Source organism: Neofelis nebulosa, chromosome 9, assembly GCF_028018385.1.
Source record: "Neofelis nebulosa isolate mNeoNeb1 chromosome 9, mNeoNeb1.pri, whole genome shotgun sequence".
NCBI classification, from domain to species: Eukaryota; Metazoa; Chordata; class Mammalia; order Carnivora; family Felidae; genus Neofelis; species Neofelis nebulosa.
The window spans coordinates 137,722,089-137,749,516 of NC_080790.1; the positions used below are offsets into that span (position 1 = coordinate 137,722,089).

General features: G+C 56.1%; 1 protein-coding gene across 3 annotated transcripts; it reads left to right on the top strand.

The window, feature by feature from the left end:
- Positions 1-4,719: 4,719 nt before the first annotated feature.
- Positions 4,720-26,641, top strand: EDN3 (endothelin 3). 3 transcript variants are annotated; one of them, XM_058686116.1, is made up of 5 exons: positions 4,720-5,170; positions 5,809-6,106; positions 21,486-21,659; positions 22,614-22,691; positions 23,707-26,641. In XM_058686116.1, exons 1-5 carry the CDS (start codon positions 5,119-5,121, stop codon positions 23,819-23,821), a joined length of 717 nt encoding a protein of 238 aa, XP_058542099.1. In that variant the 5' UTR covers positions 4,720-5,118; the 3' UTR covers positions 23,822-26,641. The 3 variants fall into 3 exon arrangements, with proteins under 3 accessions (XP_058542099.1, XP_058542101.1, XP_058542100.1); XM_058686118.1 differs by having other exon boundaries at positions 4,723-5,170; positions 25,016-26,641; XM_058686117.1 differs by having other exon boundaries at positions 4,724-5,170; positions 25,020-26,641.
- Positions 26,642-27,428: the final 787 nt, after the last annotated feature.

Consider the following 27,428-nt stretch of genomic DNA (forward strand, 5'->3'; position numbering starts at 1 on the left):
TCAAAGATCCAGCTGCGTATCTGCCTGCTTGGAAGAAGTGGATGGAAAGTAAACGGAACGACCCCGCCCTGCACTTGGCGGGATCCCGGAAGCGTCCTGATACACCGCTCCCCTCAGGGGCGTGCTCCATGGTGGAGACCACCAGGGAGGGTTGGCAGACACTGGAGGAGGAGAGGGGCCACTTAGTAGTGTCCACTGCAGAGGGAACAGGGTCCTTCGAGTGACCTGCCATCAGAGAGGCTGGGAATAAGAAGCTAGACGCGTGGCGAGGTGACGATTTGTCAACGATACGCAGGAGAAAGTGAGGATGATCATAGACCCGGGGTAGGAGTTTGAGAGGCAGTTGCCCGATGGCCATGAACTCCGTCCCTGGAATTGGATAATACTGAATCTGAATCCTGACTTTGCCACTTTAATAGCTGTGTGACCATGGGCCGGTCACTCTAACCTTTTTGAGCCTCTATAAGCGTGAGCCTTTTTTATCTAGAAAATGGGGATAATGATAGTATGAGGTGTTTTGAGCTGTCACAAGGGCAAAACCATGATTCAAACCCTCACCGTCAGCTCACCATCGAGTCACGTGAATTGTCCGTTTCCCTTGCACACCGTTTAGCCTGAAGTCCGGGTGGACTGGTAGTGTTCCAGCCAGCATTGTTTTTTCCTTTGAAAGTGACAGAATCCCAAGTAAGCTGAAACAAAAAAGAAATGATGAGCTGTTGCAAATGAAAGGTGTAGGGATAGTATGGATTTCAGGCCCAGACGGATCCAGCTCCAAACAGACACCAACCCAGTCTCTCCAGCTCTTGGCTCCCCTTTCCTCTGTGTTGGGTCCACCGTCAGGCAAGGTCTTTCTTCAAGGTGGCAAAGGTGGCTACCCGTAGCTTCAGGTACATTCCTTTCTCCTCCACCATCCCAGTGAATAGAGAACTTCTCTCTCAAGTGTTTTGGCAAAAGTCCTGAGATTGACCGATTCGTCTGACCTTGCCCAGCCCTGAACTGATCACGGTGGCCAAGCAGACAGGATCTATTGATTGGCCAGATCCCAGTCACAAGCCTGCGTTGGGAGTCCCAGGCCCACCGAGCACACGGACGAAGGATGGGTGGCCAAAAATAACCAGTGGTTCCCACAGTGGCCTTCAAGGTTATGGCTAAGGAATCCACCCACGCGCCACTAAGTGGACAGATAATCCAGCAGAAACGGGATGAGGCAGCTTGAGAGGACTGACTCACAGACCACTCCCGATTTTCTCAAACCCTCCTCCCTGCACACACCCGGACGCCGTCAGGCCACGAGGGCACGTCCTCCTTCCCCTGTCCCCTCTCTGCCCTCCCCCTGCTGCCCTCTCCCCTCCAACCTGCCCCTCCTCCTTGTCTAGTCTAAGGAGATCTTTCCAGACCTTCAGTTACCGGCAAACCAGTTTTACCATCTTGCAAAGTCTCCAAACCACCTTTACGATGACTGCCTCATCTTTTAATTCAGGCTACTGTTGTTTTTACTTAAGTAAATTAATTCCGAAAGGAATTCTCTTCACCGCCACACATGGAAAGTCCAGCGTCACTTGCCACACATACAAGATAAAGGTAAAGGTAAGGGCAATGAGGACATCGCCGAATCCTAGGTCCAACAACAGGAACAGCCAGATTCAAGCATCGGCATGGAACTTGGATAGACACGTCTCCAAAGAAGACATCCAAAAGGCCAATAGACACGTCACGAGGAGATGCTCAGCCGGCATCATTCATCATGCGGGAAAACGCAAATCAAAACTACAGTGAGATACCACCTTGCCTCACACTCATCAGGATGGCTGCTATCAAAAAAAATCAAAAACGAAGAAACGAGTGTTGGCGAGGACGGGGGGAAACCGGAACCCCCGTGCGCTTCGGTGGGAATGCAAAACGGTGCCGACAGTGTGGAAAACAGTATGGAGGTTCCTCAAGACACTAAAGACAGAATTACCATCTCATCCAGCGACTCCGCCTACGGGCGTACACCCAAAAGGGTCGAAAGCAAGGTCCGGAAGAGATGTTCGCGCAGCCGCATCCATGGCAGCGTTATTCCCAACAGCTAAAAAAACATGGAAGCAACCCAGTGTCCATCGACAGGTGCTAAGCCAAGTGTGGCCTATACCTCCAAGGGAATACTATCCAGCCTCCAGAGGGAGGGGCATTCTAACACCTGCTACAGCATGAATGAATGTTGGGGACATCGTGCTAAGTGAAAGAAGCCAGACACAAAAGGCTTGTCTGCCGTGGGGGAGAGAACATGGGGAGTTAGTGTTTAATAGGTACAGAGTTTCAGTTTTACGTGACGCAAGGGCTATGGAGAGGGGCCCAGCCCATAGCTGCACAAGAATGTGAATGCATTTAGTACCACTGAACTGTGCACTTAAAATGGTTACGAGGGGAAATCGTATGTTATACATATTTTACCACGGTGTAACGAAAGAAGAGTGAGAAAGAGATCCTATGTGGATTCTATGGCCTGCCCGAGGCTCTAAGCCTGTGGCCTCTGCCTCTCAGCTCCAAAAGGAAGACCGTGTGAGAGTGGTTATAGACATTCTGGATCGAGGTGCTCTCCTGGGACTAGTCAGAAAGGCTGAGGAAGGCCAGAAAAGGGGAGAACTTTCTCCCTGGGGAGAGGAGATGTTCTCCCTGTCACGGTGGGCCCCCGCTCAAATCGTGGGGCTCAGGTTGCTGACCTGGTTAAGGATCAGTTAAAATTCTCCCTCTACGGACCATCCAGCTGACGTGGCATCTTCTGGCCTCAGCACCCTGTATCCTTGGTTCTCTGTCCCTGCACTTCCTGTGCCATCAAGTAGATGAGAAGCCTCCAAGGGCAGGGCCGGAGCCATGCTGCTCTCCTACAGTGCGGGTGCCTGGTACGTCCACCCCGGTTGGTTTTGGGCCATGCGGCCGAGGGCAGTGGACCCAGCCAGCGGTCTGAGCAGCTCTGACCCCTCCTGGGTCCGGGCACATCTGGAAACCACCTTCTACCCCTTTTCTCTTTTTAGCTGCTTCGTGGATTCGTTTCCCTTTCTCCAGCCATCCCTCAGTCCAAGCCATTTTACCATGTACACGAAGGATATTTTAATTCCAAGGAAAGGACGATGCTGAAACGATCTACGTTCTAGCCCGGCAGGAACAGAAGATAACCCTAGCCTTGGGTTTCCCTCATTTTCAAAGCACGGGGCCCAAACACTGAAGCAGAGCCCCCCCACGAAGCATCTGTCCTGTTCGGTGACAAATGACCCTCCAGGATGTCTTCCACGCCCCACTCCTTGACTGGGACGCAAGGACGGGGCAGCGTGGAAGGGGTGGGGGTGGGCTCCAGAAGCTCCCGCGTCAGCTCAGTTCTGGGGGCTTCAGCAGATTCTGCAGCTTTGAGTGGTGCACACAACCGACCATCTGTGGCGCTCGTGGGTTCCGTGGGTTCCGTGGGTTCCGCGGGTCAGCACTCTGCCGGTCCGCTGGGGCCAGTCCGGGAGGCTGGGGCTCCGGGCACCTCTCGGCTCGTGCGTTCACGTGTCCGTGGCTGGCACTGGCCGTGGCTGTGAGGCCTCAGATTCTCTCCACGTTGGCTGCTCTGTGTGATCTCTGCGTGCGGGCTCGTTCGGGCTTCCTCCCAGCACAGTGGCCGTGTTCAGAGGACTGGTGTCCCCGAGAGAGAGAGCCGGGTGGAGGTCGCGACACCCTTGTGACTTTTGCAGCTGGTTAGGGGAGTAGTCCCGGGGGGGAACGTCAGAGGACCTGGGATGTGTGTTATGTCGACCACCCGTGCCCTCCGTGTGGCCTGGCCCGTGAGCTGGCCATGCAGGGAGTCCCCGGGGAGTCCCCTGGCCGTGCAGGGAGTCCCTGGCACCCCAGTCCAGCACAGGTGCCCAGTGCCAGGTGGAGCCCTGCCTCTGCGTGTCGTCCCTCCCTCTGGCGGGGGGGGGGGGGATGCTGGTAAGGGAGGGGCTCCAAGGGCGTCCAGGTGTTCTCAGAGGTCAGCAGTCGGGCCCAAATCCCTGGGAAGCGTTCATTCATTCACTCACCCGCTCCGTTCATTCGTTCACTCCCCGACTCTTTCGTCAGAGCTTCCCGGGTGCCCAGGCACGGGTCTCAGGCAGGTGGTACTGGCGACAGCAACATAAAGCAGCCCTGTCTTCTGTGCTGCCCAGGTGAGCGGGAAGGGCCCTCAGTACTTTGCACTTGGACGCCCTCGGAGGAAACGGAGGGGAAGCCGGGAGCCCTCCGCTGGGCAGGAGGTCCAGGACGAGCCGCCGGCGAGGCCGGGCCGCCCAGACCCGCTAACCTGCCTCTGGGTTGACTTTGCTCCCCTGCCACCGCCCACACCCGCCGGCTCCGAGCTCCCGGGAGAGGCAGGGAGACGCTGCCTGCCGGTGCCCGTGAGTCACGAGTGTAAAGTGCACCCGGGGCCTTGGCAGGACGGTCTGTGCCAGGGTAAGGTGTCATTGGGCCACCACGGAGAAATGCTGCTCTCCAGGAGACCCTGAGATAAAAGATAACAGCCTCCCGGCGCGGCCGTTAATCGTCAGCAGCGCTCTGCGGTGGGAGCTGCAGGTCCCGGGACAGCGAGGCGGCGGGGGGCGAGGGGGAGCGCGCGCGGGTGCGTGTGCACACGCGTGCGTGTGCGCGAGCGTGCGCCGCACGGCCTCCCGGCCCCGCCGCGCCCCCCCCCCCCCGCCCCCGGCCCCCGGCGCGCCGCCCCCGCCCCCGGCCGGCTGGGTGCGCCTCGGGCCGCCGCGCCGCCCGCTCCCCCCCTCCCCGCCCCCCGCCCCGGCGCTGGGAGGCGACCCCCGGCGCGCCCCGGGTTCAAAGGCCCCGCGCGGCAGCCCCAGCCCCTCCGGGGGGCGGGGAGGCGAGGGGGTGGTGCGGGCGCCAGAAAAGCCCGAGCCCACAGCCGGCCCGGCGCGGCGATGGGCAGCGCGCTCTGACGCGTGTGAGCGGCGCAGCCAACTCCCGGCCGGGGCGCGGGGCGCAGCGAGCGAGCGAGCGAGCGCCGGCCTCGGACCCCGCGGCCGGAGGGCGAGGCCGCCGCGCCGGGCCCAGCGCCCTTTCTCGGCCACAGGCGTCCGTGCCCCCGGCCCGGTGCCCCGCGCCCGATCGGGGTTCATGGAGCCGGGGCTGTGGCTCCTGTTCGGGCTCACGGTGACCTCCGCCGCAGGTAAGCGGGCGGGGCGCGGGCCACTCCCGGCGCGAGCGCACACAAAAGGACCCCCGGGCCGGGGGGGGGGGGGGGGGCGCGGAAGGGTGCGTGGTGGGGAGCGGTCCCTTGCCTGGGTTCGCCCCCCCACCCCCGGAGGCGCCCGGGGGCGGGCTGGGGCCGGAGGTTGGGGGTGGGGGCCGAGCGGGGCACCGACCCCCCCCCTCCCCCCGGGGGGGGGGCGGCTCTGGAAGTTGCGGCCCACCGGAAAGCCAGAGATGCAGCCGGCCCCGCGGACCGGGTTGAAGTTTTCACGGAGTTGGGAACTTTTCAAAAAAGTTTGCCAACTGTTCAGAAACTGTGCAAAGACGATTGCAAAGTTTTCAACGGGCGCAAGTACCTTGCGGACTTTGCGGAAAGTGAAAATAGCTTGCAAGCTTTTCCCCGAGTCATGCACGCAACTCGTAAACTTTTCCGAAACTGTGCACGTAGCGTTTGCAAACTTTTCAGAACATGTGGCAGAGCTTGGAGGCTTTACAGAAAGTGCAGCAAGTTTGATTGTCCCTCTCCCCCAGGCTCTTGGGAACGGTGGGGGTGTGTGTCGGGGTGGGGGTGGGGGGTTCTGCACGCTCAGGAGCCCCTCCGTCTACTTCCTGCAGGATTGGTGCCTCGCCCCCAGCCTGGGGACTCTGGCAGGAGCGGCAGGAGCGGCGTGCCTGGGGCCCCGCCTGCAGCCAGATCCGAGGGGGACATCGAGGACGCCGTGGCCACTACAGCAGTGCAGAGTCCAAGTCCCAGAAACCCTGGGCAGGAGCAGGAGCCAGGGCGGTTTGGGGAACAGGCACCCGAGGGGGGTCCTGTGCACCGCCGAGCAAGGCGCTGCACGTGTTTCACCTACAAGGACAAGGAGTGCGTCTACTATTGCCACCTGGACATCATCTGGATCAACACTCCTGAGTGAGTCCGCCCGGTCCTGGGTGGTGGGAAGTGATGCCAGGGCTGGGGGCTCCCAGGCCCGGCCCACATCCTCCCCCCCCCCCCCCCGGGAGCACCTTAGCCCGTTCCTGCCAGGCCAGCCGGGAGCCTGCCCTGGCACGGCCCCCAGCTCTCGCCGCCCCCCCACCCTGCCCCCCATGCCGCCGGCTCAGGCCGGGTCTGCAGGTCAGGGATGTGTCTCCTATCCCCTTTGAGGGCCTGGCCGGGAAGAAACCCAATCTCAGAGTTTCTGATCCGGTGGAAGGGGGAGCCTTCCCTCCAAGAGAGGTGAGCTGGCCAGAGGGATTAGACACCTGAGAAGTCTTTCTTCGATTGAGGAAAGTTATCTCCTGCCCCAGGGGCTAAGTGGGGCCCCTGCCCCCCGACCCTGCCAGGCTCCAAGGGGTTTCAGATTCCTTGAAAGCAGCGTGCTCTCCAGAGAGCGCAGGGGTGGGCCTGGCAGGGCCTGGTGGAAACTTCCCAGGCAGGGTGAAATTCCACGGGCACCAGGCTCCTTTCTTCCTGGGGGTACAGTGCCGACTGGTCCTGCCACAAGCTGGCCTCCATCACCCAGTGTCGCCCACCACCACCTACTGCCACAGACGGCCTCCCCGTCTCCCCTCCAGCCCCTAGGGACTCTTACTGTAGGACCAGGGCAGTGCCACCTGGAGTCCTGGGGTCTGGAGTCCACCTTCCAAGGCCATGGGTAGAGAGTGCACTCTGCCGTGGGAGGATTTGAGTGTCCCCCATTCACTTACTCGATTTGGGAATCTCCTTCTGCAGAAACATCGCCTTACAGACAGTAAAGAGGGCTTGACCTTGCTCTGGTCACCTGCCTTCTGGGCTTTGTCTCCCCCGAGCTCTGAAATCTGGGACTCCGTGTTCGATTCCCCAGGTGTTCTTGGGATCTCTTGGGACTCTTGCTGGTGCCCTACTGGGGATTCCTGTTGAGGAGCTGGTGGTGAATGGGGACCTTTCGCTGGGAAAGGCGACTTTGCTGCTGTGTTTGGGGCCACCCTGATTCATGTCCCCCACGGCTTCCTTCATCCCCAACCTCTGAGCACGCTGGGTGACAGCTTTGATGGGCTCACCTGCCACGTTTCATGAGCCCCTGCAGAAGGAGGCACCGAGGAGGGTACACCTGAGGGGTCAAATAGCTTTCAGACCAGGTGACAGGATCTCTAAGCACATCCGGGGTAGGTCTGGAAAGTGACCCCATTATGCCAGAGCGGCAGACGGGGCCAGCTTCGCTGAACCACCTCGACACTCACACGGGGGTCCCAGGCTCAGAAGGACCCACGCTCGGTTTCACGCCGTCTGGAAATTCTTAACACTTTTTGAACCAGAGGTTCAAACCAGACTTTGCATTTTTATCCTGGGCCCCACACGTCATGTAGCCGTGCCTAACGGTAGAGTTGGCTTGGTGGGCTGTGTCTGGTCAGGCCCCTGTACAGTCCCCCCTCCCGTGGGAAACCTGGAGGTGATGTGCGGCGGGGGAGGTGGTCCCCGACAGGACTGCCACGGGTTGCCTCCTGTTCGCAGACACTGATCGGGGTCACGTCTTCTCACAGTCCCCATCGCCCTTGTCTTTTCTGATTCCTGCCTTCCTGGCGTCGTGACCAAAGTATCTTCGTAGAATCAAGGACTCGGGACAGTCAACACAGGACTGCGTCTTGCCTTAGCCAGGGGCCCAAGCTGTGCATATAGAAGGAGAAAGGAGAGTCGACTGAATTAGAGGCAGCGGGCCTGGGGCAGAGGAGAGAGGGAGGGGGGCAGGAGCGGGTTCGGAGACCTCCCCCCGTTCCCTGCTTGTCACCAGGCTCCTGGCCGCGGCTGGAGGCCTGATTGCTTGAAATGCACCCAAGGGGCTCAGTAAACGCCCTCTGGTCTGTTGGCAGCCGTGTCTCGAAATTCCGAGTTGTCTCGTATGAAGCTGTGGGCCTTTGACTTGTTTAATTTTTTAGGGCGGCCGCCTTGCTGGCGTCCTCCCTCGCGGTTTGACCTCTTCCCCTCTTTCCTGACCCCGATTCATTTTGAACACTAGGAAAGAAGGATGAACTATGGTGTTTGAGAGCTCTGTGTACAAAAAAAATGACAGCAGACAGATGGGCACTCTGAAGTAAGACAAGCAAAATCGCTTTCATAGGGAAGCTTTCTCCAGATGCTCTGCGTCCTTCCTTCTTTCCCCCACCACTCCCCTCGCCCACCTCTCTCCTTCCCTTTCTTCCCTTCTTTCCTTCCAAAACTCTATAGATTGGTAGACAGGTCCATAGACATCTCGGACAGGACGGGAACGTGAGAAAATGGGCTAGGGACGGGGGACGTGGGCCTTCGGAGGATGGAGGAAGGACACATCGCCGAGCTGAGCCACAGGGGCGACGGTGGAGAGCAGCGAGGTCTTTTCCGGGTCCCTGTCCGTTCCTGCCCCCGCCTCCGGTGGCAGACCCTCCCGGTCTGTGGAAACTTCTCCCACGTGTGATGCGCATTCTGGCCTCGCCGCTGCGCCGGGAACCGCAGGGGCCTTGATCTTCATGCCTACGTCGAGAGTCTTGACTTTGGGTGACGTCGCGGCGTGTGACGTCTTCCTTCCTGCGGCCCCTCGTGTTGCACGAAGACAGACCCCACAGTCCTTCTCTGCCTCGGGAGGACATGGGCAGGCGTTCCGTGAGTGTGGTCGCTCGCGCCGTGTCCGAGGACCTGAAAGCTGCAGGTGGACCGTGCGAGGTACCGCCGAGGCCCCTTCTGCATCTTCGGTGGAAAGTCGACATCCGGTGAGGGCTCGAGAGACCAGGTTCGCGGAGCATCTCGCGGGTGGAATTGCTGAGGGTGTCTGGCTCTGCCACAGACTTTTACGGGCTTCCTTCTTGCAGACCGAGCTCGGCGAGCGCTCTCTGCCGGGTGCTAGACCTTCGGGACAGCCGGTTGGCTTTGCTTAGGTCCGGCCGCCTGGCGCTTCTTCCTGTCTTCGCCGTCACTGAGGTTCGGGTCTGCCGTGCTTCCTCCCACAAACAAGGCTTCTTGTTCCAGCGTGCGTGCACGCTCTCCAGAGGCCCGCGCATCCCAGCAGACGTGTGCGGGAATGTGGATTTTCTCGGGGGGGTGTGGCCCGTGACTTGCATTCAGCCTCTAGGAAGTGTGTGGCCGGCCCCAAAGAGGAACCAAATGTGTCCTGGGCAGGTGCACTTCCTGGGCTTGTGGAGGCGCGGAGCCACGGCACAGGGTGGTCTTCGTGACTCCCCTTGGCCGTGTCGGGGAGCTTTCGCCCCTCCCCCAACAATCCCACCATCGCCCTCCAAATCAGGAACAGGAAAAAAACCTCCAAATCAGAGAAACACACGTCCCATCTTAGGATCGTGGAAAGCTTGCCAAGAATAAGATAACGGGGGAAGAGGTGGTGAGCAAGGAGCGTGTGTGCTTACACACATGTACACCTGGGGCCGTCCTCTGCGAGTGCTTGAGAAACAGAAGTGTCCTCGAGCCCAGTGGGGGATTGTACTGGGGTCGCCAGAGAGAAAGAACTAATAGGACACGTGTGCGTGTGCGTGTGTGTGTGTGTGTGTGTGTAGAGATGTCCGTGTAAGTACGCGCACATACGCCCACAGGAGGCATTCTGGAGGCAGAATTCTTTCCTCGTCAGGCACCCCAGTTTTGTTTTGTTTTTTTCCACTAAGGCCTTCGACTGATTAGTTGAGGCCCACCCACATTACGGAGGGTAATCTGCTTTGCTCAAAGTCTGCGGATCTTAACCTTACACCTAAAACAAATACCTTCTCGGCAACATCTAGACTGGCACCTGACCAAGTATCAGGGTACGGTGGCCTGGCTAAGTTGACACATAAAATTAACCCCTCTGTTCCTCCCACTCTGTTCCCGAGAACTGACGGCACCTGCCGTCTGTTAATCGCTCCAAGGACATAGTGAGGGAGAGGCGTTGTGTGCTGTGATGGGGAGCGTGTTTTCCAGACGCAGCTCTGGGCCGCGTGAACTGACCAGGGGGAACGCATTTATGAAGCGGGTCGTGCGGATGTGTGCCATCTTGACTGTGGCGGAAAGTCTGGGATCTACGGCCCCTGCTCGTGGGAAGGTGCCAGACGCAGGCACTCTGCCCTGTGTCCTGGCTGGCTAGCGGACTGACTTGGGTGTGGTGACCCTCCCTGAGCGCCCCCTGGGTAAGGTGCCAGCGCCAGTGGGACCCTGGGGTGGCGGCCTCACAGGATGACCCGCCCGCCACCCTCGCTGCGTCAAAGCCTGCCACGCTGACTCGGCCCAGCGGGAATGACGTTTGTTTTGGGTTCTTTTCCTCTCCCAAAGAAGTAGAACAAAAACGATAATGATGACGGTAATTAAAAAAACACTTGAACTTGTATTTTAATGCATTTTAGCACAAAAAGGCAACGCTGCTTCGTCGTTGCCTCCTTTGTCGTTCAAGAAGGTCACGTTCACGTTTGCAAGAAGGGGCATCCCACGCGTTAGACCGTCCCAGGGAAATGGACGCACTTGGGACCCAGCCTCCTGCCGATGCGAGGCCTGCTGTCCACCCGCGGTGCGACCGCCCGCCCCCTGAGTCGGGACTGGGCGTATTGTTGTGGGGATGCAGCTGGTGAGGCGGAGGGTCAGAGTGTCTCTGGCCGTCGTGATAATCACAGCGACACAGGCGACGACGACGATGGCGGCCAGCGTTGACAGAGACCGACTCCCGTGTGTAAAGACGTGTGACAGTGACGCCAGACGGGAGAGGGGACACGGAATATAGTGAATATATCGCCAAGACACCGCCGTAAAGATAACGGTACCACCTCTAGGCCGCGGCCAGTGCCTCCTGCCATGCCCCATGCTGCGGTTGGGGGGCGCCCGTGAGCAGAAACTTCTTGCTCAAGTGCGGCTGAGGTCACCTCCTCGGACCGGCCGCCGCAGGTCTTGCCTGGCCTAGGAGTGGGGGGTGGGGAGGGGTTAGCACTGACCTACACCATCTCCAGCCCTCAGTGGCGCTCCCGGAAGGTCTAGCTGGCATTGCATTAGCACGAGGTTGACAGACCTGGGGGTAAAGGTGTGCCTGGCTGCCTCCAGCTGCCGAGAAGCGGCTTGATAAGGACACTCCGGCCAAAGGTTATTCCAGGCTCCGTGAGACTTGGTTCCGCCCTTTCGGCCCCTCCTTGCTTTCTCTTGCTTCCCTGTCCCCTTGGTAAATCATTGGAATGTTTGGGGCTTGGCATTCTGTGTAGGCGTTGGCCTGGGGCTCCCCTCCGTTAGTGGGGAGGTGGGGACAGCCACCGGGGTCTGTCATTTCAGGATAATGTGAACGGCCAGTTTGGAACCTGTTTGTTAAGTGCCTCATGGCGAGGTCTCCGTAAGGGGTCTGTCCGCGTTCTCCTGTGCTCGCCCGAGTAAACGCCGGGCCTCTGATCTGCGGGGACGACCCTGCCCAGGAGCCGAAGGGGCTCTGCCAGGAAGCGATTCCAGGAGACACTCTGCGCGCTGGTTTACAGAAAATAATTCGCCTTGCGCCTGCGAGAAGGACACGGGAGAGAAGATGCTGTCGGCCAGACTGGACGTGAGTTTGAACCGCTGACGGTTTTGCTTGACTTTGTGAGCCTTTCTCCCCGTGGGAACCGTGTCTGTCTCCTTTGAAATCTGGTAAATGTTTAGATCCTAGTTTTGAGTTCAGGTACCGTGTCCCTGGGGACACTTCACGGCAAGATACGTCTTTAGGAGTTGAGGGCCTTGGGGCTAAGCCTCAGTTTGTTGGAGAGGTCGGTGCACGGAGGGTGACCTCACTGTAGGGGTCGCTGGGCCCCAGAGCCCCTTTCTGTGCCCCGGGGTGGGTGTGAGTAGGCCGGGGGGTGGGGTGCAGGGGCAGAGACGGGCTTGGTCAAAGCGCAGCAGATCCCCACGATGACAGGGGCTCGAGGCGAGGGGCAGTTTGCTTTTCAGCAAGAAAGCGTGGAAGGAAAGGCGTGACCCCGTGTGACCCCGGGGGGGCGAATTTGGGTTTCTGCTAGATGAAAGGGACCTCACAGCTGGGAACTTGGCCTTAAATCTGAAGGCAGGTGAAAGGCTCTGACATCTCCTGTCTGGTTTATTCCTGCAAGAATTTAAAACAAAGGAAGCTGGGAAGCAAAAGGCGCTTTCCTTCAGGAGGCCCTGTGGCTGTGCTGGGGCCTTGCCCGGCTTTTCTGCTCCAGAGCCCAGGCCCGGACCCCCTGGGGACCCGCCGCACCGCCGCGCACACCCCCAGGCGGCCCTGCGAGAGAGGCACTCCGCCTTCGGCAGGAGATGATCTCTCATTTCTGTGTCACCTGTCAGATGGAAACGTGGTGCCTTGAAATGGGACACGCGCACTCTTGCCCCTACTTGGGACAGGAAGGGAGAGCCGTCTTACTGCCAAGGGAGGGCTGCGTGTCCAGACAGCGGGACGGGGTATCTGTCTGCCTCTCTCAGCCGCCCCAGCTTGGAGCGTTGGGGAGGCCAGAGCTTTTGGAGAGCTTGTCCAAGGGCTGGGAGGTGCAGACCTTCCCTTGTTCTATGGGCTGCTCAGGCCCGACCGGGCAGGAGGCCTCGACACACAGTAACCCCAGAACGGGGCAGCCGGGGAGCCCTGTGTCCCAGCCCAGCAGTTTACAGAAGGAAACATTCATTTCAGGAGTCCCTGAGAGGCACGAAGGCCAAAGTGGCAGTGGTGCAAATGGCCCATGGCGCGGTGTGTGTCGGGGGGGGGGGGGGGCCTCCGCCCACGCCTCGGGGAGCGTAAAAGTTCTGCCAAAGGTCAGAAGCAAGTCAGCGAGAAAGCAGAGGTGTGTGTATCTCTCCTGGACTGTTTCCACGGGTGTTGGGCAGGGTCGAGGATGGGGTGAGGCCGGTGACATCCCTGAAGGTGTGCCCAAGCGTCCGTCGTAAAGATGAATGGATGTTAATGCGGTATTTAAAAAAAAAAAAAAAAAATCAAAGCAAGAAATTCATGATCAACAGAGTATCAGCATTTGTAATAAAGGCAGGACTGGACATCGCTTACCCGGCCTGCCCCACTCGCCTTGCCCTGACCCCAACATTGAGTTCTTGGTTGGCGGTAAAGCCCGTGTCTCTACAGGGACTCAATTATTCTTAGTTTGTGATAAGTGGCCGATGGATCAGGGCTACCAAAAGGACATGACCCAAGGACGCAAACAACTAGATCAGGAGGAAAACAAGTCTTTATTATAGTTGCGCTGGAGAGTAGGTCTTTGTTCAGTCGGATCTTCCATCCTTACGGTGAAGTTTCCTGAAAATTAGCAAGAGCGTCTTCTCTTACTGTGGATTCTTTAAAGGGATGTGTGATGGCGTCTGTATTTTCTTTTTTTATCCCTGTGCGAATACCCCTCCATTCCTGAAAAAGGATCTGCTCCTTATGTTACCTCCACTGTTTCCACTGCTGGGAACTATTTTGAGCCACATCTGTGTGGCTTTGCATAAACTTATAATGAGGCCGTGCCAGACAGACGTGGAATTGCCCACATTTGCCCCGGAATCCGTTAGGGTCACGGGGGGCTGGGGAAGGAAACCCCACGTGCACGCTTTCGGGCCATACGAGATGGAGGGGAAAACACACATCTGCAGGGTTCCGTAGATGGCTTCGTGCCCCACATAGCGGAAGGCTTTGTCTTCCCAACTTCTGTTTTGAGCCGTAACTCTCAAAAACCTCACAGCACACCATAAGCTAGGAGCATTTTTCTGCTCCCCTTTCCTTGGACCCCTCGTGCCTCCAGATCTCCTTCCATGGGTGTGTGCTGTGTTTGGGAAGAATGTGCCTGTGTCCCAGGGAGCAGGTGCTGTGATAAAGTCTGTGGCTTCGCTGTTATTTTTCAGCTTGTTTAGATGGGAAGAGGACACAAGAGCATGTAAACAATCTAGGCCAACGCGTGGTGGTGAGACCCTGGAGTCTGTTGGGGGACAGGGACCCCCCCCACCCCCCGCCGCCCCGCCATTTAGCTGTGGTTTTATTGCTGGAGTGAAAGGTCGGGACTGCTCCGGCCAATGCTGTTTGCAGACGGGGTGATGCAGGTGTCTGGGGATCTCTAGGTGGAGTATGGAGATGGACAGACATTTCCAGAGGTCCAGCCAGCCCTTTCCTTTCTCAGGCTCAGAGGAAAGGTACTCCCCGGGGGCTCTCAGTAAGCTAGTCTTCCGTTTGGACCAGAAACCTGGGTCAGCCTAGCGACCCTCTGGAGTCCCCTCTGGTGCCTCAGCCATTGATGCAACTGGCTTTTCCATCGTGCCACTGGTGTGGCCAGCAGGAGCTCTTGTCAAGACATAGATCTTTCACTTTGAGGAATCTGGAGATCCCTTCTCTCCAGGAAAAAACCCTCTAGGATGGGCCAGTTGAGGGCAACAATAGAAGTCCGATAAGTCAGCCAAGAAGGCAGTACATTTGGGAGATGGGGTGTAGCCCAGAAATAACGGCTCATTTAGACGTCACGCCTTCCTTCCTCCGTTCATTCAACACGTACCTATTACTGAGATAATTGAGGTGTTACTGAGCACCACGCTGAGCCAGATGCTACGCGTGTGCGGAAGTGAGCAAGACAGAAATGATCAGTGGTTCCGGTTGGAGAGGCCCAGTTAATTCTGATCAGGAGGGACAAGAAGGAAGCCAGGAGAGATGTAGAATCGACCATCATTCTTGGGTCTTAGTGATGGGGGTCAGCCCTTCGCAGACTCTGAAAATGTCTCTTATTCTCGTAATACTCCCAAACAAACAGCCAAGTCCTGGATAAGCTCAACCTTTTTTTTTTTTTTTTTTTTTTTGGGTGGATGAGTGTCCTAAAAAATAGTTAACCACCAACACACAGCACATTGCTGACTTTTGATATTTCTAAACACTGGAGGATCACTGGCTGTTTTCGAGGCTGCGGGAGGAGGAAGCTCCACATGGGCTGGTGGCCGGGCGAGCGGTCCGCCTTGGGGTCTTTCGACGCTGAGATGCAAGGATTTTCTGCAGGGAAGCAGAGCTACAGATTGCCCGTTCATTTCACGTTGTTTGTGAGCATAAGATTTGTGTCGTCCCCTTTCGAACCAGAAGGCACGATGTGTATCTTCTGCTTGTATAACAGGGTCGCTGAGGAGCTGTATTTCCTGGTCTGTTTTCTTTCCTGGAGGCCGGAAGGGCCCCCTGTGGGTTGTCTGGCACGAGGCCTGGCCTGCAGCAGACTTGCACAAGCATTTGACGGGTGGACGAGGGATCGATTCGCTGGAGGCGAAGGCTTCCGAGGTGGTCAGCTGAGTCTGGGGCTCGGCTCCGGGCATCTTGAAACGGAGGAGAGTGAGTGGCCCGCCTGCTTTAACCTGCCCAAAGCGCGGCGTGATTCAAAGCAAACATTTCACAGTGGGCACACCTGGAGGGAAAGGACTCCAGCCAGCTTAGTTTGCTGGGTTTTGTCCTGACTCTGAACCCACTCGTTTGTGCTTTGTTGCGACGGAGAAAATTTCCGGCAGCTGGAGACACTCTGGGTCTTCCTGTTGAATCCAAGAGGTCACGGTCACTTCAGTCGCAAGAAAGTGAGTTCCGGATCAGCTGGCCGTCACTGGTCACCAGCCACAGAAACCTAGTCTAGACTAATGTGGCATAAAGGACATTTATTGGAAGGACACAGACTGAGAAGAAGCGTCAGAAGCAGGAGGGGGACCGGGACTGCGGGCCCAGGGGCTCAGTGGGATGGACAAGGCAGTGTGGGGCCCCCTGGGAAACGGTAGCTTTCCGATCTCGTGTTGCCCCACTCGGGCGTCTTGGGAGAGACAGGATCCCATTTGCCCAGCTCGGGTCACCTGCTGAGTCCTCAGGGGCAGGTGAGGCACACTGATGGACGGTCTCGGGGAGACCTCACACGGGAGGGAAGGATAATCCCCCAGAGGAAAGGTAGGCGCTTAGATTCCAGGAGACAGACGCAACCAAGCTTGGCCTCAGGCTCTAGAGGATTCCAGGCTTTCAAGTCCTTTAAGAGGGGTCCTCCTGTCTCTGGGCTTGCGTCCCCCCTGCCTTCTCACCTTTGGGCTCAGCAGGTGCACTGGGTGCTCGTGGAAGAGAATGGCCATAGCCCGTGGCTACTCTCTCCTGTCTTACTGCTCCAGAGTTCTTTCTTCACAGTTCTCCCCGGTTAGGGGGACCAAGGCAGTGAGCGAAGGTAGGTCACACTTTCTTCCTTGCCCAAGAAGACATTCCTAAGCTCGGGACTTGCCTTCTGTGGAAGGAAGTTCGGGAGACCTGAGATGGGGCGGTCGTTAGAAGGCGCACTGGGGTTGAGAAGTGGTTTCTCCGGGGAGTGGCGGGAGGTATCTGATGACCGTGCAGGGTCGGCCGGTGGGGTCACACCTTCTGTACAGTATGTTCCCTGGGCCCAAGGGTGAATCTGCCTTTGCTCCCCCTCTCAGAAGGAAGAATGGGAACAGAGGAAATAGAGCCTCAAATCGACGTTCCGATGGAAGTGAAAACAATCTGTTTGTGTCAGAGACTGGAATGTGGGCTTTTTAAATTGCAAACAGCTCTATTTATAAAAATGGTGTCGAGGGCTGATCTTGTCACTCTGTGACATGTGTGTCCTGTGACCTGTCTGACTCGGTGCTATGGGACAGGCCACCAGACTCAGATGCCCACGAGGGCCGGACAGGTAACACAAATGAGCAGAAAGAAAGGTGTTTGCAGGGATTGGGGCAAAATAGAGCGTTCATGCCCCATCTCTGACTTTGTCACTAGGCTTGTGATGACGGTTGAGCCATGTTGGAGATTGGGGTTGGTGTTGATACAGCCTCTAGTTAGTTATCTGAGAGAAGCTGGAAATCGGGATGTTCAATTTCATAAAAACTGTCAAATGAAAAGAAAAACCCTCTGTTGATTGGATGAAACCCATAAATTGCCAAATTGCCAACCCCTGTGGTGGATTAAAGCTGTGTGTGAACAGGGCCACTTTGTCTTGTCTGTCTTGTTCATGGATGTTCACCCAGAGTCCAGTCCAGTCTGATATTTGCTGAATGCTGCTCAGTGGGGTGGGGGGGAAAAAACTGGGTTTTCAACGACAATTTGATAAACTTTCCTGGGAGATTAGAATTTGGTCAGTGAATCTCTTTTTGCTGCTTCTGGCTGGCCCCTGCGGATGTCTCTATCCCTCCTTTAAAGTTCAGGTATAGGGGCGCCTGGGTGGCTCAGTCAGTTGAGTATCTGACTGCGGCTCAGGTCATGATCTTGCGGTTCGTGGGTTCGAGTCCCGCGTCGGGCTCTGTGCCGACAGCTCGGAGCCTGGAGCCCGCTTCGGATTCCGTGTCTCTCTCTCTCTCCGCCTGTCCCCTGCTCGTGTTCTGTCTCTCTCTCTCTCAAAAAATAAATAATAAAACATTAAACAAAATTTAAAGTTCAGGTATAGAAGCCAGTTTCCTAATCAGAAAGATGGAGATAACAAATCCATTTATATGAGAAGGCAACACTGAACTTAAAAACAGAATCTTTAAAAAAAAAAAAGAAAAGGCAATTTTCCTTATTTTAAAAACTTCTTGCAGAGAAAAATCAAGCGCTTCCCGTGCGCTATGCAGGTGAAGGATGAGCACAGGGGATTTGGAAGTTTGATATTTAACAACATTCGTAGATGACATTTAGGAAAAAGTGGTAAATAAGGAACACCGTGATAAATAACACTGGCACCGCCGTCCCCCATCAATAATGAACGTACGTAGGTGGCGGGACAGTTTATTGCACAGACAGACACCATGTGAGACACCGCATGTGAAGATACGCCGGAAGGGTGTTCTGTCTTGTCTAAGAGCATTTGGATTGATCTTCTCGTCTGCGTCTCCTTTGTGTGGAGCTCTTGTGTTTTAACCGAAAGCCGAACAGAGGAAAGAGCTGCCTACTTTTTGCAAAGAACCGCCTTCTCCAAACCCAACTGTTGAGCAGTGGGCTAAAGCAATTGGCCGGAGAGGGTGCTGGGCAGGGGTTCTGAGCCGAGCGGACTTCATTTTCATCGGTCCACCATTAGGTGCTTCCAATTCGCTGTTCAAGAAACGTTAAAAAGTGCGAACGGGCACCGAGACGACTGAAACCCAAGCGCTTGTTGGACGGGCCGTGTAGAAGGACAGAGCGGCCGGAAGGAAGCATGGCAGAGGACAGCATTGCTGCGCCTTATGGCGCTCTGGCCCCTTACTTACCCGTTTTTATTGCTTGTTCACACATCTCAAATGCAGGCGGGGTGGGTGGGATTTTCCTGCCTGCTGACAACTCACTCGAATTCCCAGACCAGCTTTTTGCTGACTCTTTCATTCTGTAGTGCAGCGTGTCACTCAGTGTGTCCAGCAGCCCTTTTGTAGGTCAGGAAACTGTCAAGAGGGTGGAGTGATCGTCATGTAAGTGCTTTACGACGTAAAATGCAGTCGCCAGCTCAGCCTTCTCCGTGCTTTGTGTACCTGGCACGTACCCGTATATATTGGCTTATAATGTCTCCTTGACCTGGTTTCGTAGCCCCGGAGTGTGTGAACTCCTGAAGACCTTCCTGTATCCCCGTCACGCTTAGAATGATGCTAGGGACATATAGATACGTACGTACGTTTTATACGTGTATATGTGTAATGCTTGACAAATGTTGGAGATTCTCATGAATTTGTATATATGTGTATGGTATCTATACGTAATATATGTGTATAATACATATGCATTATACACGTATTTGTATAATGCTTGGCAAATCTTGGAGATTCTTTGTAATGAATTTGTGGTTATTGAACCTTTTAGGTTGGAGAGGATCCTGTCTTATCAGACTGGATTCTCACAACTCCTCCCATTTGCTCAGCCTCGTGCTGGGTCCATGGCAGGTACGGCAGAAGAGACCAGACTTCTCCTCTTGAGGAGCTGGTGAGTCACCTTTAGATCTGGACCCTCAGGTCCCCTGCGCTGGGCCCTCTGGGCCACAGGGCTGCCTCTGGCCCTCCTCTGGCCATGTCTCCTACCCCATCCGAGGAGTCTATGGGACTAAGCGTGTACCCCTTCTAGACCGTGTTCCAGGTATTCAGGATCATGGAATCCTTTACCCAAATGTCCCCAAGCCCGCTTCCAGGGCCCGTGCGGGTATCTTCCGGAGTCTGGCACCCAGGGATGGCACAGGGCTCCAGGCACATCCCCCAAGGTCCACAGTGTGGCCAGGGGGTGGATGAGGCCCCCTTGGTGTGGGACTGAGTGGGATGGAAGAGAAGGTGTGAACCTCCTTGGGTGGCCACGCTCCAACACAGCTCCAGGATTCTAAATTCAAGCCCGGACGTCCAGGGTGTTTTGAAGCCATGTTTGTTCAGGTAGGAAGGTAGAACTGTCTTACTTAAGAGCTTATCAGGTTAATTTAAAACCTTCAGATTGTCGGCCCATGCCTCCGTTGGAACTGGAGCCTTGTTAGAGGCTGGCTTTTCTGGGGTCTGGACCACCTTCTAAACCCTTCGTTTCTGCAGCCTCTACCCTCCCCAACCCCTCCTGGAGCTCAGCCAGCCAACCAGGAAGGGGGAGCATGCTTGGACCCCCAGGGCTTGGAGCAGGGGTTTCTAGGCCCAGGATAGGGGCGGGGGGAAGAGGAGGGGGCAGTGTCTCTCTGTGAACATTCTTTGAAAATTGCAAGGACTCATTTGCATACGAGCTCCTTGCACTTGACTGCTGGGAAAGCGCTTAGCTTTGCTCTATTAACAAATACCGTGTCACCTTGTTTCCTTACTTAAAACACTTCGGAGTGTTTTCGCCGAAGTCGAGTGGCTGTGCACACGCAAACACACCATCAGCTTCCGGCAGTTCCAAAATCGGAAGTCTTGCCGTTGATGGAAACACGGGAGCGTTGTTATTCCTCGTGTGTAATTTTCACCAAGAAATGGGGACCGGGTTTAATGTCAACACTTTGAGATTGAAGGCGGCCCTATTACCGGAAGAACATACCTTTAGCCAGATCCCGCCTCACGACAGTCTCTGTCGTGCTGCCATCCCACTCCTGAGAAGAAATGGGATTTTGGCAAAGGTTCGGCTCAGAACGGGACTGGATTCTGCTTGCTTTCTCCATTTTGTGAGCCAGTACCGAGGGCAGGAGGCAGCCACCTTCTACCCATTGGGAAGGAACCCGCCACAATGCGGAGCACAGACACAAGAAGATGAATGGGGAGGGGGCACTCCTTTGCTCTGGCCTCCGACCCAGCAGAGAGGGGGACGTTGGAAGTGGGTTCCAAGCATCAGGTCGCGAGGGGGCGCTCCCACCCCCGCTCCGCCCCCACCACCCCGAAAGACTCCATGATGTTGATGTATGTTTCAAATTAAAGTAAATCCAATTTGATTTTATTTTGAGAATCCAGAGAGGATGTCAGAATCCCCTTTGAGGCGGGTGATTGGTGATGCTCCGTGGGGCTCACAGAAACCAAGGTGGCTCATCTTGGAAAACCAGGCCCTGTTGGAAAAGTAACTTTTCGCCACATAAGCTTTCTCTGGTTATTAGCAATTTGTCCCCCAGTCCCGTTCAATGGTGCTAATGAGTTAAGCATATGCTTTTAATTTTTCCCACCACACTGCCGCCTGGCTGTCTTCCCCCTTCTCTGGAGAGTGACGGTTTGGATGTAGATGAGCATAAGAAAAAGACAAATGTTAATTGTTCCAAATGACACCGACAGCCTCGTCCAGCTCCAGCCATAAGTGAGACTGGTAAACGTTTTCAGACTTCTAAATGAGATTTTTTAAATAAGCCTTTCCCCAAGGACAGTTCCATCCTTGCCTCTGATGTTTGTGTATTCGAGGAAACCCGTGTTTGGAGGCCAGGATGTGTCCATAATGGCCATAATTACATTTGTGTATTCCCGTTAATGCAGACGGCGAGGCGATGTGCGCACACGAGAAATTGGCTGTTTGGCGGGCAGGGCACGGCCGGCCTCGGGCTGGGAGCTGGGCAGGCCTCTTACTGGTATGGATGACGGGCCCCGGGCGCTCACCCAAGGATGAGGCAGACCAGCGTGTGTGTCAGCCAGAATGTCAGTGTCTGGGGTTCGGGCCCAGGAAGACAGCCCAGAACCGCCCTCGAAGGACCCGGGCCTGGGGGCGCACCTCGAGTGCTGACACCTCCTCCCCCAGCGCCCCCCACCGCCCTACCCCCTCGGCCCCAGCCCCCTTGCTGGGGGCTTGGGGAAGACGGCTGAAAGGTTCCCTGCACAGGTTTCCTGAGACCCAGAGCATGGGGGACCGCGGGGACACCAGTTCTCAAGGTGTCGCTGGACCCCACCTCTCTTGCTGGATCCGCGGTCTCCCAGCCCTGGCCAGCTCCGCCCCCACGGATGCCACCGGAGTGGGGAGGCCCATGGCGCTCGTCCACACGCGGCCCTGACGCTGCTCTGTCCTTTGCAGACGGACCGTGCCCTATGGACTGTCCAACTACAGAGGAAGCTTCCGGAGCAAGAGGTCCGCGGGGCCGTTCCCGCAGAGCCCACAGCCGTCCAAGCGGACGCTGCGCTGCGCTTGTGTGCGGAGTCGGGACAGCGCCTGCCTGCACTTCTGTACCCGCACCCTGGCCGTCAGCAGGTACGACGTCCCCGTCACACTCACCCCCGTGGAGCTGCAGCTCTGGGTGAAAACGGGCTGGGAGAGTCTGACTGCCGCGCGGGGCGCGGGGCCTGGGGCAGGAGGGCTTGGGTGCGCCCCGGCTGGTGTGGTCCAGTGGGCTGCACACCGCACGTGGGTGCCCTTGGCTCCGGGGGGTGGGGGCGGGTGGGTACCGCGTCCGGCCCCCTTGCTGCCTTTCAGAACAGAACCCGCAACGTGGCCCTGGCCACGTCTGGTCTGCAGACACACTTGTGGACCGCACGGCAACTTTGCCAAAATCTCAGTGAGTTGCCAACATTTAAATGTTGAAGAATTACCCACCCTTGCCACACGCGTATTTTTAGCTTCTCGAAGAGCCGCAGATGGGACGATCTGGTCGCAGGAGGGCCCCGCGTTCCCTCCTGGCCAGTATAGGCTGGAACTGAGGGAGCCACTCACCTCTGAGGGAGATGTGCTGCATCCATTCACCTGTATTTGCACATCACCTCACTCTGGGGACTCCTCGAGTTTGAGACCCTGTAGCCCTAACTCTGGCTGCCGGAGAGAGGTTTGTGAATCGGGGTGGACCCGGCTAAATGGGCAGACTGCGGGTTTGACGTGGGACGACCGTTGACACGGGCGTCCGCTCAATAGGCAGGTGGTGGCCTTAGTGGTCAGGGACCCAGGATTCGCTGTCGGAAACCCCAGGGCCAACTGCGTTCTTCTTCTTGACTCCTTAACATCTGACGAATAATTGAGGGGGTAGACGCTCTACTTTGGTAGAAATCCACCCCCTGGGGGCTCAACCTTCAGAAACCGTGCCTGAGATGTGGTCTTTGGGGAATGTGCTACCGTGCCCGTTGGTGGGGAAGAGCAGGTCCTGATCTGACGACCGAAAACCAGCCAGACAGAAGTACAGGTCGATTCATGCAGACCAGCTCTCTCTCCCCCCAGGAACTCAAGGACAGCAGAAAATCCTGACGAAGAGGAACAGCCAGCCGGCGGTGCCGATGGAGGCCTGCGTCCGAGGAGGTGAAGATACTTTCTGAGGCGTCGCACCCTTGGGGACAAGGAGGACGTGAGGGTGGCGAGTGATCTGTGAGGGCAGCCGGTGGGAGCCCCACCACACGTGGGGCGCTGCACCCACAGAACCGGGCCTCTGGTAGACTGTCCCTGGGGACAGAGCAGGCTGAAGCTGTGGACAGTCACTGTCATTGCCCTGCCCCCGGCCAGCCGCTCTTGTCACGGGAGTTGACCCCTTGCCTCCCTTGTAACTCTAGAGCAGTAACATCCGGCTCTGGGTTTCCCTGGGCCTGGACACAGCTTGCTGACCCCTGCTGCTCGGAGACACCTCCCCGCCCCCCCCCAGCCCCGCCGCCTTCCCTGCCCAGGCTCAACTACCTGGGCCCATGTTTCACTTCTCCCGAAGCAATGTGTGGTCTTTACCACGCCCCACCCCCCACCCAAATCATTTCTTGTTTTCAGCAGCTGATTCTGGATGGGGGGTGAAATCTGGCAGCATACCGTCTATGTCCCCCAGTCAGGCTTATGATTTTTTTTTTTTAACCTGCTTGTCTTTTTTGTATGAGAGATTCTGAGGGTTTCCTGCAGCCAGACTCGGTTTACTTGTCATTCTATCAATCAGAAATTGTTATTAGTGGCTCGCCTACACATGTGCAATGGGACGGTAATTTATGTCCATGATAATAGCCTGGAGGTGGCTTGGGTTCCTACAGGGACTGATCAAGGGGAGATTAAACCCTGCTCAGTATACAGGAGGCTTTCCAAATCGGTGGCAGTCGCTTCTAGTCGTCTGGAGAGATCCGTCAGCATCTGTAATACGGACGGAGAGGAGGGGGGCGGGCGAGGCGGCAGAGAGAGGCCCCGGGAGAGCGTGAGTCAGGCCCCAGCTGGTCCCTGCTTTGCCTCTTTTTGCTTTGTTCTCTCTCCCTCGCCCCAAACCCACGCTCCTCTCGGGGAGGACGGGCTGTGATTAAAACCATCCATCCTTGACATCATTTATTCATTCACTCATGCATTCATTCAGCAAAGATGTGTGGTGCACCTGCGACATGCCGGGCAGCGCTCTGGAAGTCGGGGATGCGGGAGGGGACAAGGCGGAGGGGCTGTGTTTGCGGAACTTACAGAATGTGGGGAGCTGACCGCAGACGAAAACACTCGTCCCCCCTCCCCCATGGGGGCTTCGTTCCAGAGCCCTCAGTGGAGGCCAGAACCACGGACACGCCCATAGGTCCTGCATTTTTCCCTACACACACACACATACACACACACACACACACACACACACCTCTACCAGGACGTCGCATTGATAAACCAGGCACAGGGAGAGAGTAACTATGATACCTGGTCATAAAGTAGGACAAGTATGGCAATCTCCTGTAATAAAAGTCACGTGAGTGTGGTCTCTCTTTCTCTCCCAAAACGTTGGGTTTGTACTCACCCCCCTTGTGACGAGGAGGGGTGGTAAAATGCTGCGTGAAGATGTGAGTGAGCTGAATACACAGGCCTGGACACAGCGCGAGGTTACTGTTGTCCTCCTGACGCTGTGTCGGAAGGAGGAACATCTACTTCCGGGCCGTGGTTGACTGTGGGTAACTCAGGAAAGCAGGGTCGGGACAGGAAGTGCCAGGGCTGGGGGTTGCAGTTTGGGATTGGGTGGACAGGGCGGTCTCCTTGGCAGAATGATCTGCAGGAAGTCCAGGGGTGAGCCAGGGGGATGATGAAGGGGAGGAGAGTTCAGGGAGGAAGAACAGTAAGTGCAAAGGTCCTGTGGTAGGAATATGCTGGGTCTGTTCAAGGAAGGCCAGAGAGCCCCGCACGGAAAAAGCGTGAAGTTGCTTTTGCTGTCGCTGCTCTTAACTGTTCCATTGAACGTCCAGAAGGTGAGGAAGCACGCACACGTGTCCCCACTGGGGCCTGGAAAGGAGACTCTTCCCAGGTTTTCACGATTCACGTAAAGCTCCCATAAGAAGCTTTACGTGGGAAGAAAAGTCTTTTCTTATAAGCCATGGTCCCTGCTTTCTTGCAAGACTCGACTTAATAATTCCCAGATAAGCATTCTCAGATTGGAAGCTGCCACCGTCCTGAGCTTGTGATAATCAAAGACGGGACCAGGCTGTGGGGCACCTCCCAGCGGCTGCCTCTGCTGGTGTGATTCATTCACACCTTCCCGGGTGGGTGGCAGGCTCTGACATTGCCACGAAGCGCTGGTGGGAAGGGTCACTTCAGAGCAGGGGACAGGGCTAGAGAGGGAGCTGAGAGATGTCCCCTTTTCCAGCCGGTAAGCGCTCTCCTTCGTAACGTACCTCTTTTTCTCTTTTGCCCCTTTCTCCAAGATAGGCTGAAGTCCGGGACCGACCAAGCGAGCAGGCCTTAGGCCTCTGGCATCACGTGCTTGCCCGGCGGCGGGCCCCCCGCGCTCTGCCTCCCCCTCTGCTGTGTCAGGAACCCCTGCGGACACAGGCCAGCAGCACCCCATTTCTGGGAGGCCTCAGTTTCCGCTCCTTCCCGGTTCCCGTTCCCAGCCTCTTGGAGGACCAGGAATGAGTTTTGCCTGGTGGGGGGAAAACCCAGTCAGAAGGTCCACACTTAACAGTTACACCCCTCACCCAGGAATGCCCCAGCCCCAACGACCCGGTTTCTCTAATGGGTAAAATGATCCCAGATGTGCCCCAGAGCCTGACGTCCGTGGCTCGGGTTTCATGCAGGAAATTGTTTTTGGAGCGCCGTGGCACATCCAGCCGCTTGCTGGCTTTTGACTTCTCTTGGAGTATAAGTGGGCTCCAGGCTGACTTTGCAAATGTAAACACGCGTCCCCTTATAACCGATGCGGCGGGAGCATGCGACGCTCCCGTCCTGACATCCAGAAGGCACGCGCTGTGGGCTAGTGAGGGCGCCAGGCGTCGATTTTGAATGCGGAGCGTAGCTTTGCAGGAGTTGAGGACTTTGAAGCTTCTAGGAGGATTTAGACAGTGATTTTCAGGTGTGCACAGTACCCACTAGAAGAATGTATCTTTGAGAAAGAGAGGACAAGAGAAAAAGAAACGTTGATGTTTGTGACAAGGAAAGAAGAACACAAGTACGTGTGGGCTTTGAACCCCGACACGTGCAGCCGCGAGCCTGTCCTCGATCAGGTGACCTTCTGAGCCCTCTGCGGACAGGCAGGCCAGGCACTTCCCAGAGAGCCACAGTAAAAGCCGCCGGCCTCCCCTCTAGGCCATTTGGGAGAATATTCGCTTTCATGAACAAATGTGGATCTTTGGGGAACGGCTTCAAAATAAGCCACAAATGCAAACTCTTTGTAAATTATGTAAATTCCTATTTATCTGTGTAATTGGCAACCACTGGGGATTGTAATGCCCCGCAGGTCGCGATCTGTTTCCGCTGTGCTTTTTACGGCCGGCCCAAGATTACCGTGCGTATCCGGCAAAGTATTTGGTGCCAACGTCATTGATGCAGATGCCCCCCCCCCCACCCGTCCCCAGCTGGCAGAGAGATGAGAACCCACATGGGAGGCATGCCCAGGTCACCACGCGGGGAAATTTAAGGTGGTGAACGACAGAGCGTTGGCCTTGACCAAATGCTAAATTCTGCGTGCGTTATTTCTTGAGCTCTTACGGATAGAAAAGTGAGTACCTATCACCCGGAAAAGGAGGCAGTGCTTTGCTAGCAGGACTGTGTACAGTTTAGAGAAGCAACTATTTATTGTGAAACTCTTTATTTCGATTCCTTTATGTGGATCTGTTCAAAGTAAAGCCGCTGTGTATATATAGGCAGATTTTAAATTGTGTTCTGGATCCAAACGCATATTCCTTAGAGCTTGAGTTACATTTTTAAAACACATAGGCACCGTTTGGCTCTGTGGCAGGATGCTATCTTGGAGAGAAATTCATCCGTTGTGCTAACACTCAGAAAATACTGTCAAATGCATAATAAAAAAAAAATCTAGAAGTTTGCTCTGATTTGTGGGTTCTTCTCGCTGGTGTTATATGCCTGCTTACACATCAACTTTTCATGGACCTCTGGAGAGGATGGAGGGAGTTACAGTCCAGGAAGTAGAACCCATCCAAAGTCGATTATGGAGGGAGGCAAACAAGAGCTGCTTGGATTTTAAGGAAGGAGCGGGATTTGGGGACCATCTGAGGAAGAGAACCCAAGGCGGTTTCGGAAGAGAGAAATTTGGGGAGAGAGCCGGCTCCTTCCTCTGGCACCTGTCCCGTTCACCTTGGTGGCACCGCAGAGGCCATGGGAATGCCAGAAGTCCGGGGACAGAGCCGTCACGGTCAGCAACCTGCAGTTGACCTTCTCAGCCTTTCAGATGGGCATTGCCTTTTGCTTTGCTGCTCACGGTTTGTGGGAACGAGTAGGCTCAAGTGACCACGTTTTGTTTGATATCCTCCACAGGTTGCAATGGTTTTAAGCCTTGAGGACGACAAGGGCGTCTTGGGTGGAGGGGGTTGGAAGCATCCGGAAGGATTTGGGTTTTCTTCATTTTCTTGTCCCCTTCCCCTCCTTCCTCCCGTTTCCTCTCTCTCTTTCTCTTGCCTCAAGGATTGGCGCCTACCAGGGGCAGGGAATTGGACAGACGCTCAGCTAAAGAGCAGTGAGAAACCCATTGTTCTGAGCGGGTTTGATCACAGCCAATCTGAGAAAACCCAAGAGCCTCTCGTTTTAATTAAGCTCATTTTGGAGAATTTTGACTCGGATGAACCGGTGGCATCGGCACTAATTTTTCTTCCGCAGGATGTG

Coding starts and splice junctions, on each gene's coding strand:
- EDN3 (XM_058686116.1), top strand. CDS start 5,119: ATGGAGCCGGGGCTGTGGCTCCTGTTCGGGCTCACGGTGACCTCCGCC. Junction 5,171..5,808: donor CACGGTGACCTCCGCCGCAG/GTAAGCGGGCGG, acceptor TACTTCCTGCAG/GATTGGTGCCTCGCCCCCAG. Junction 21,660..22,613: donor CGCACCCTGGCCGTCAGCAG/GTACGACGTCCC, acceptor CTCTCCCCCCAG/GAACTCAAGGACAGCAGAAA.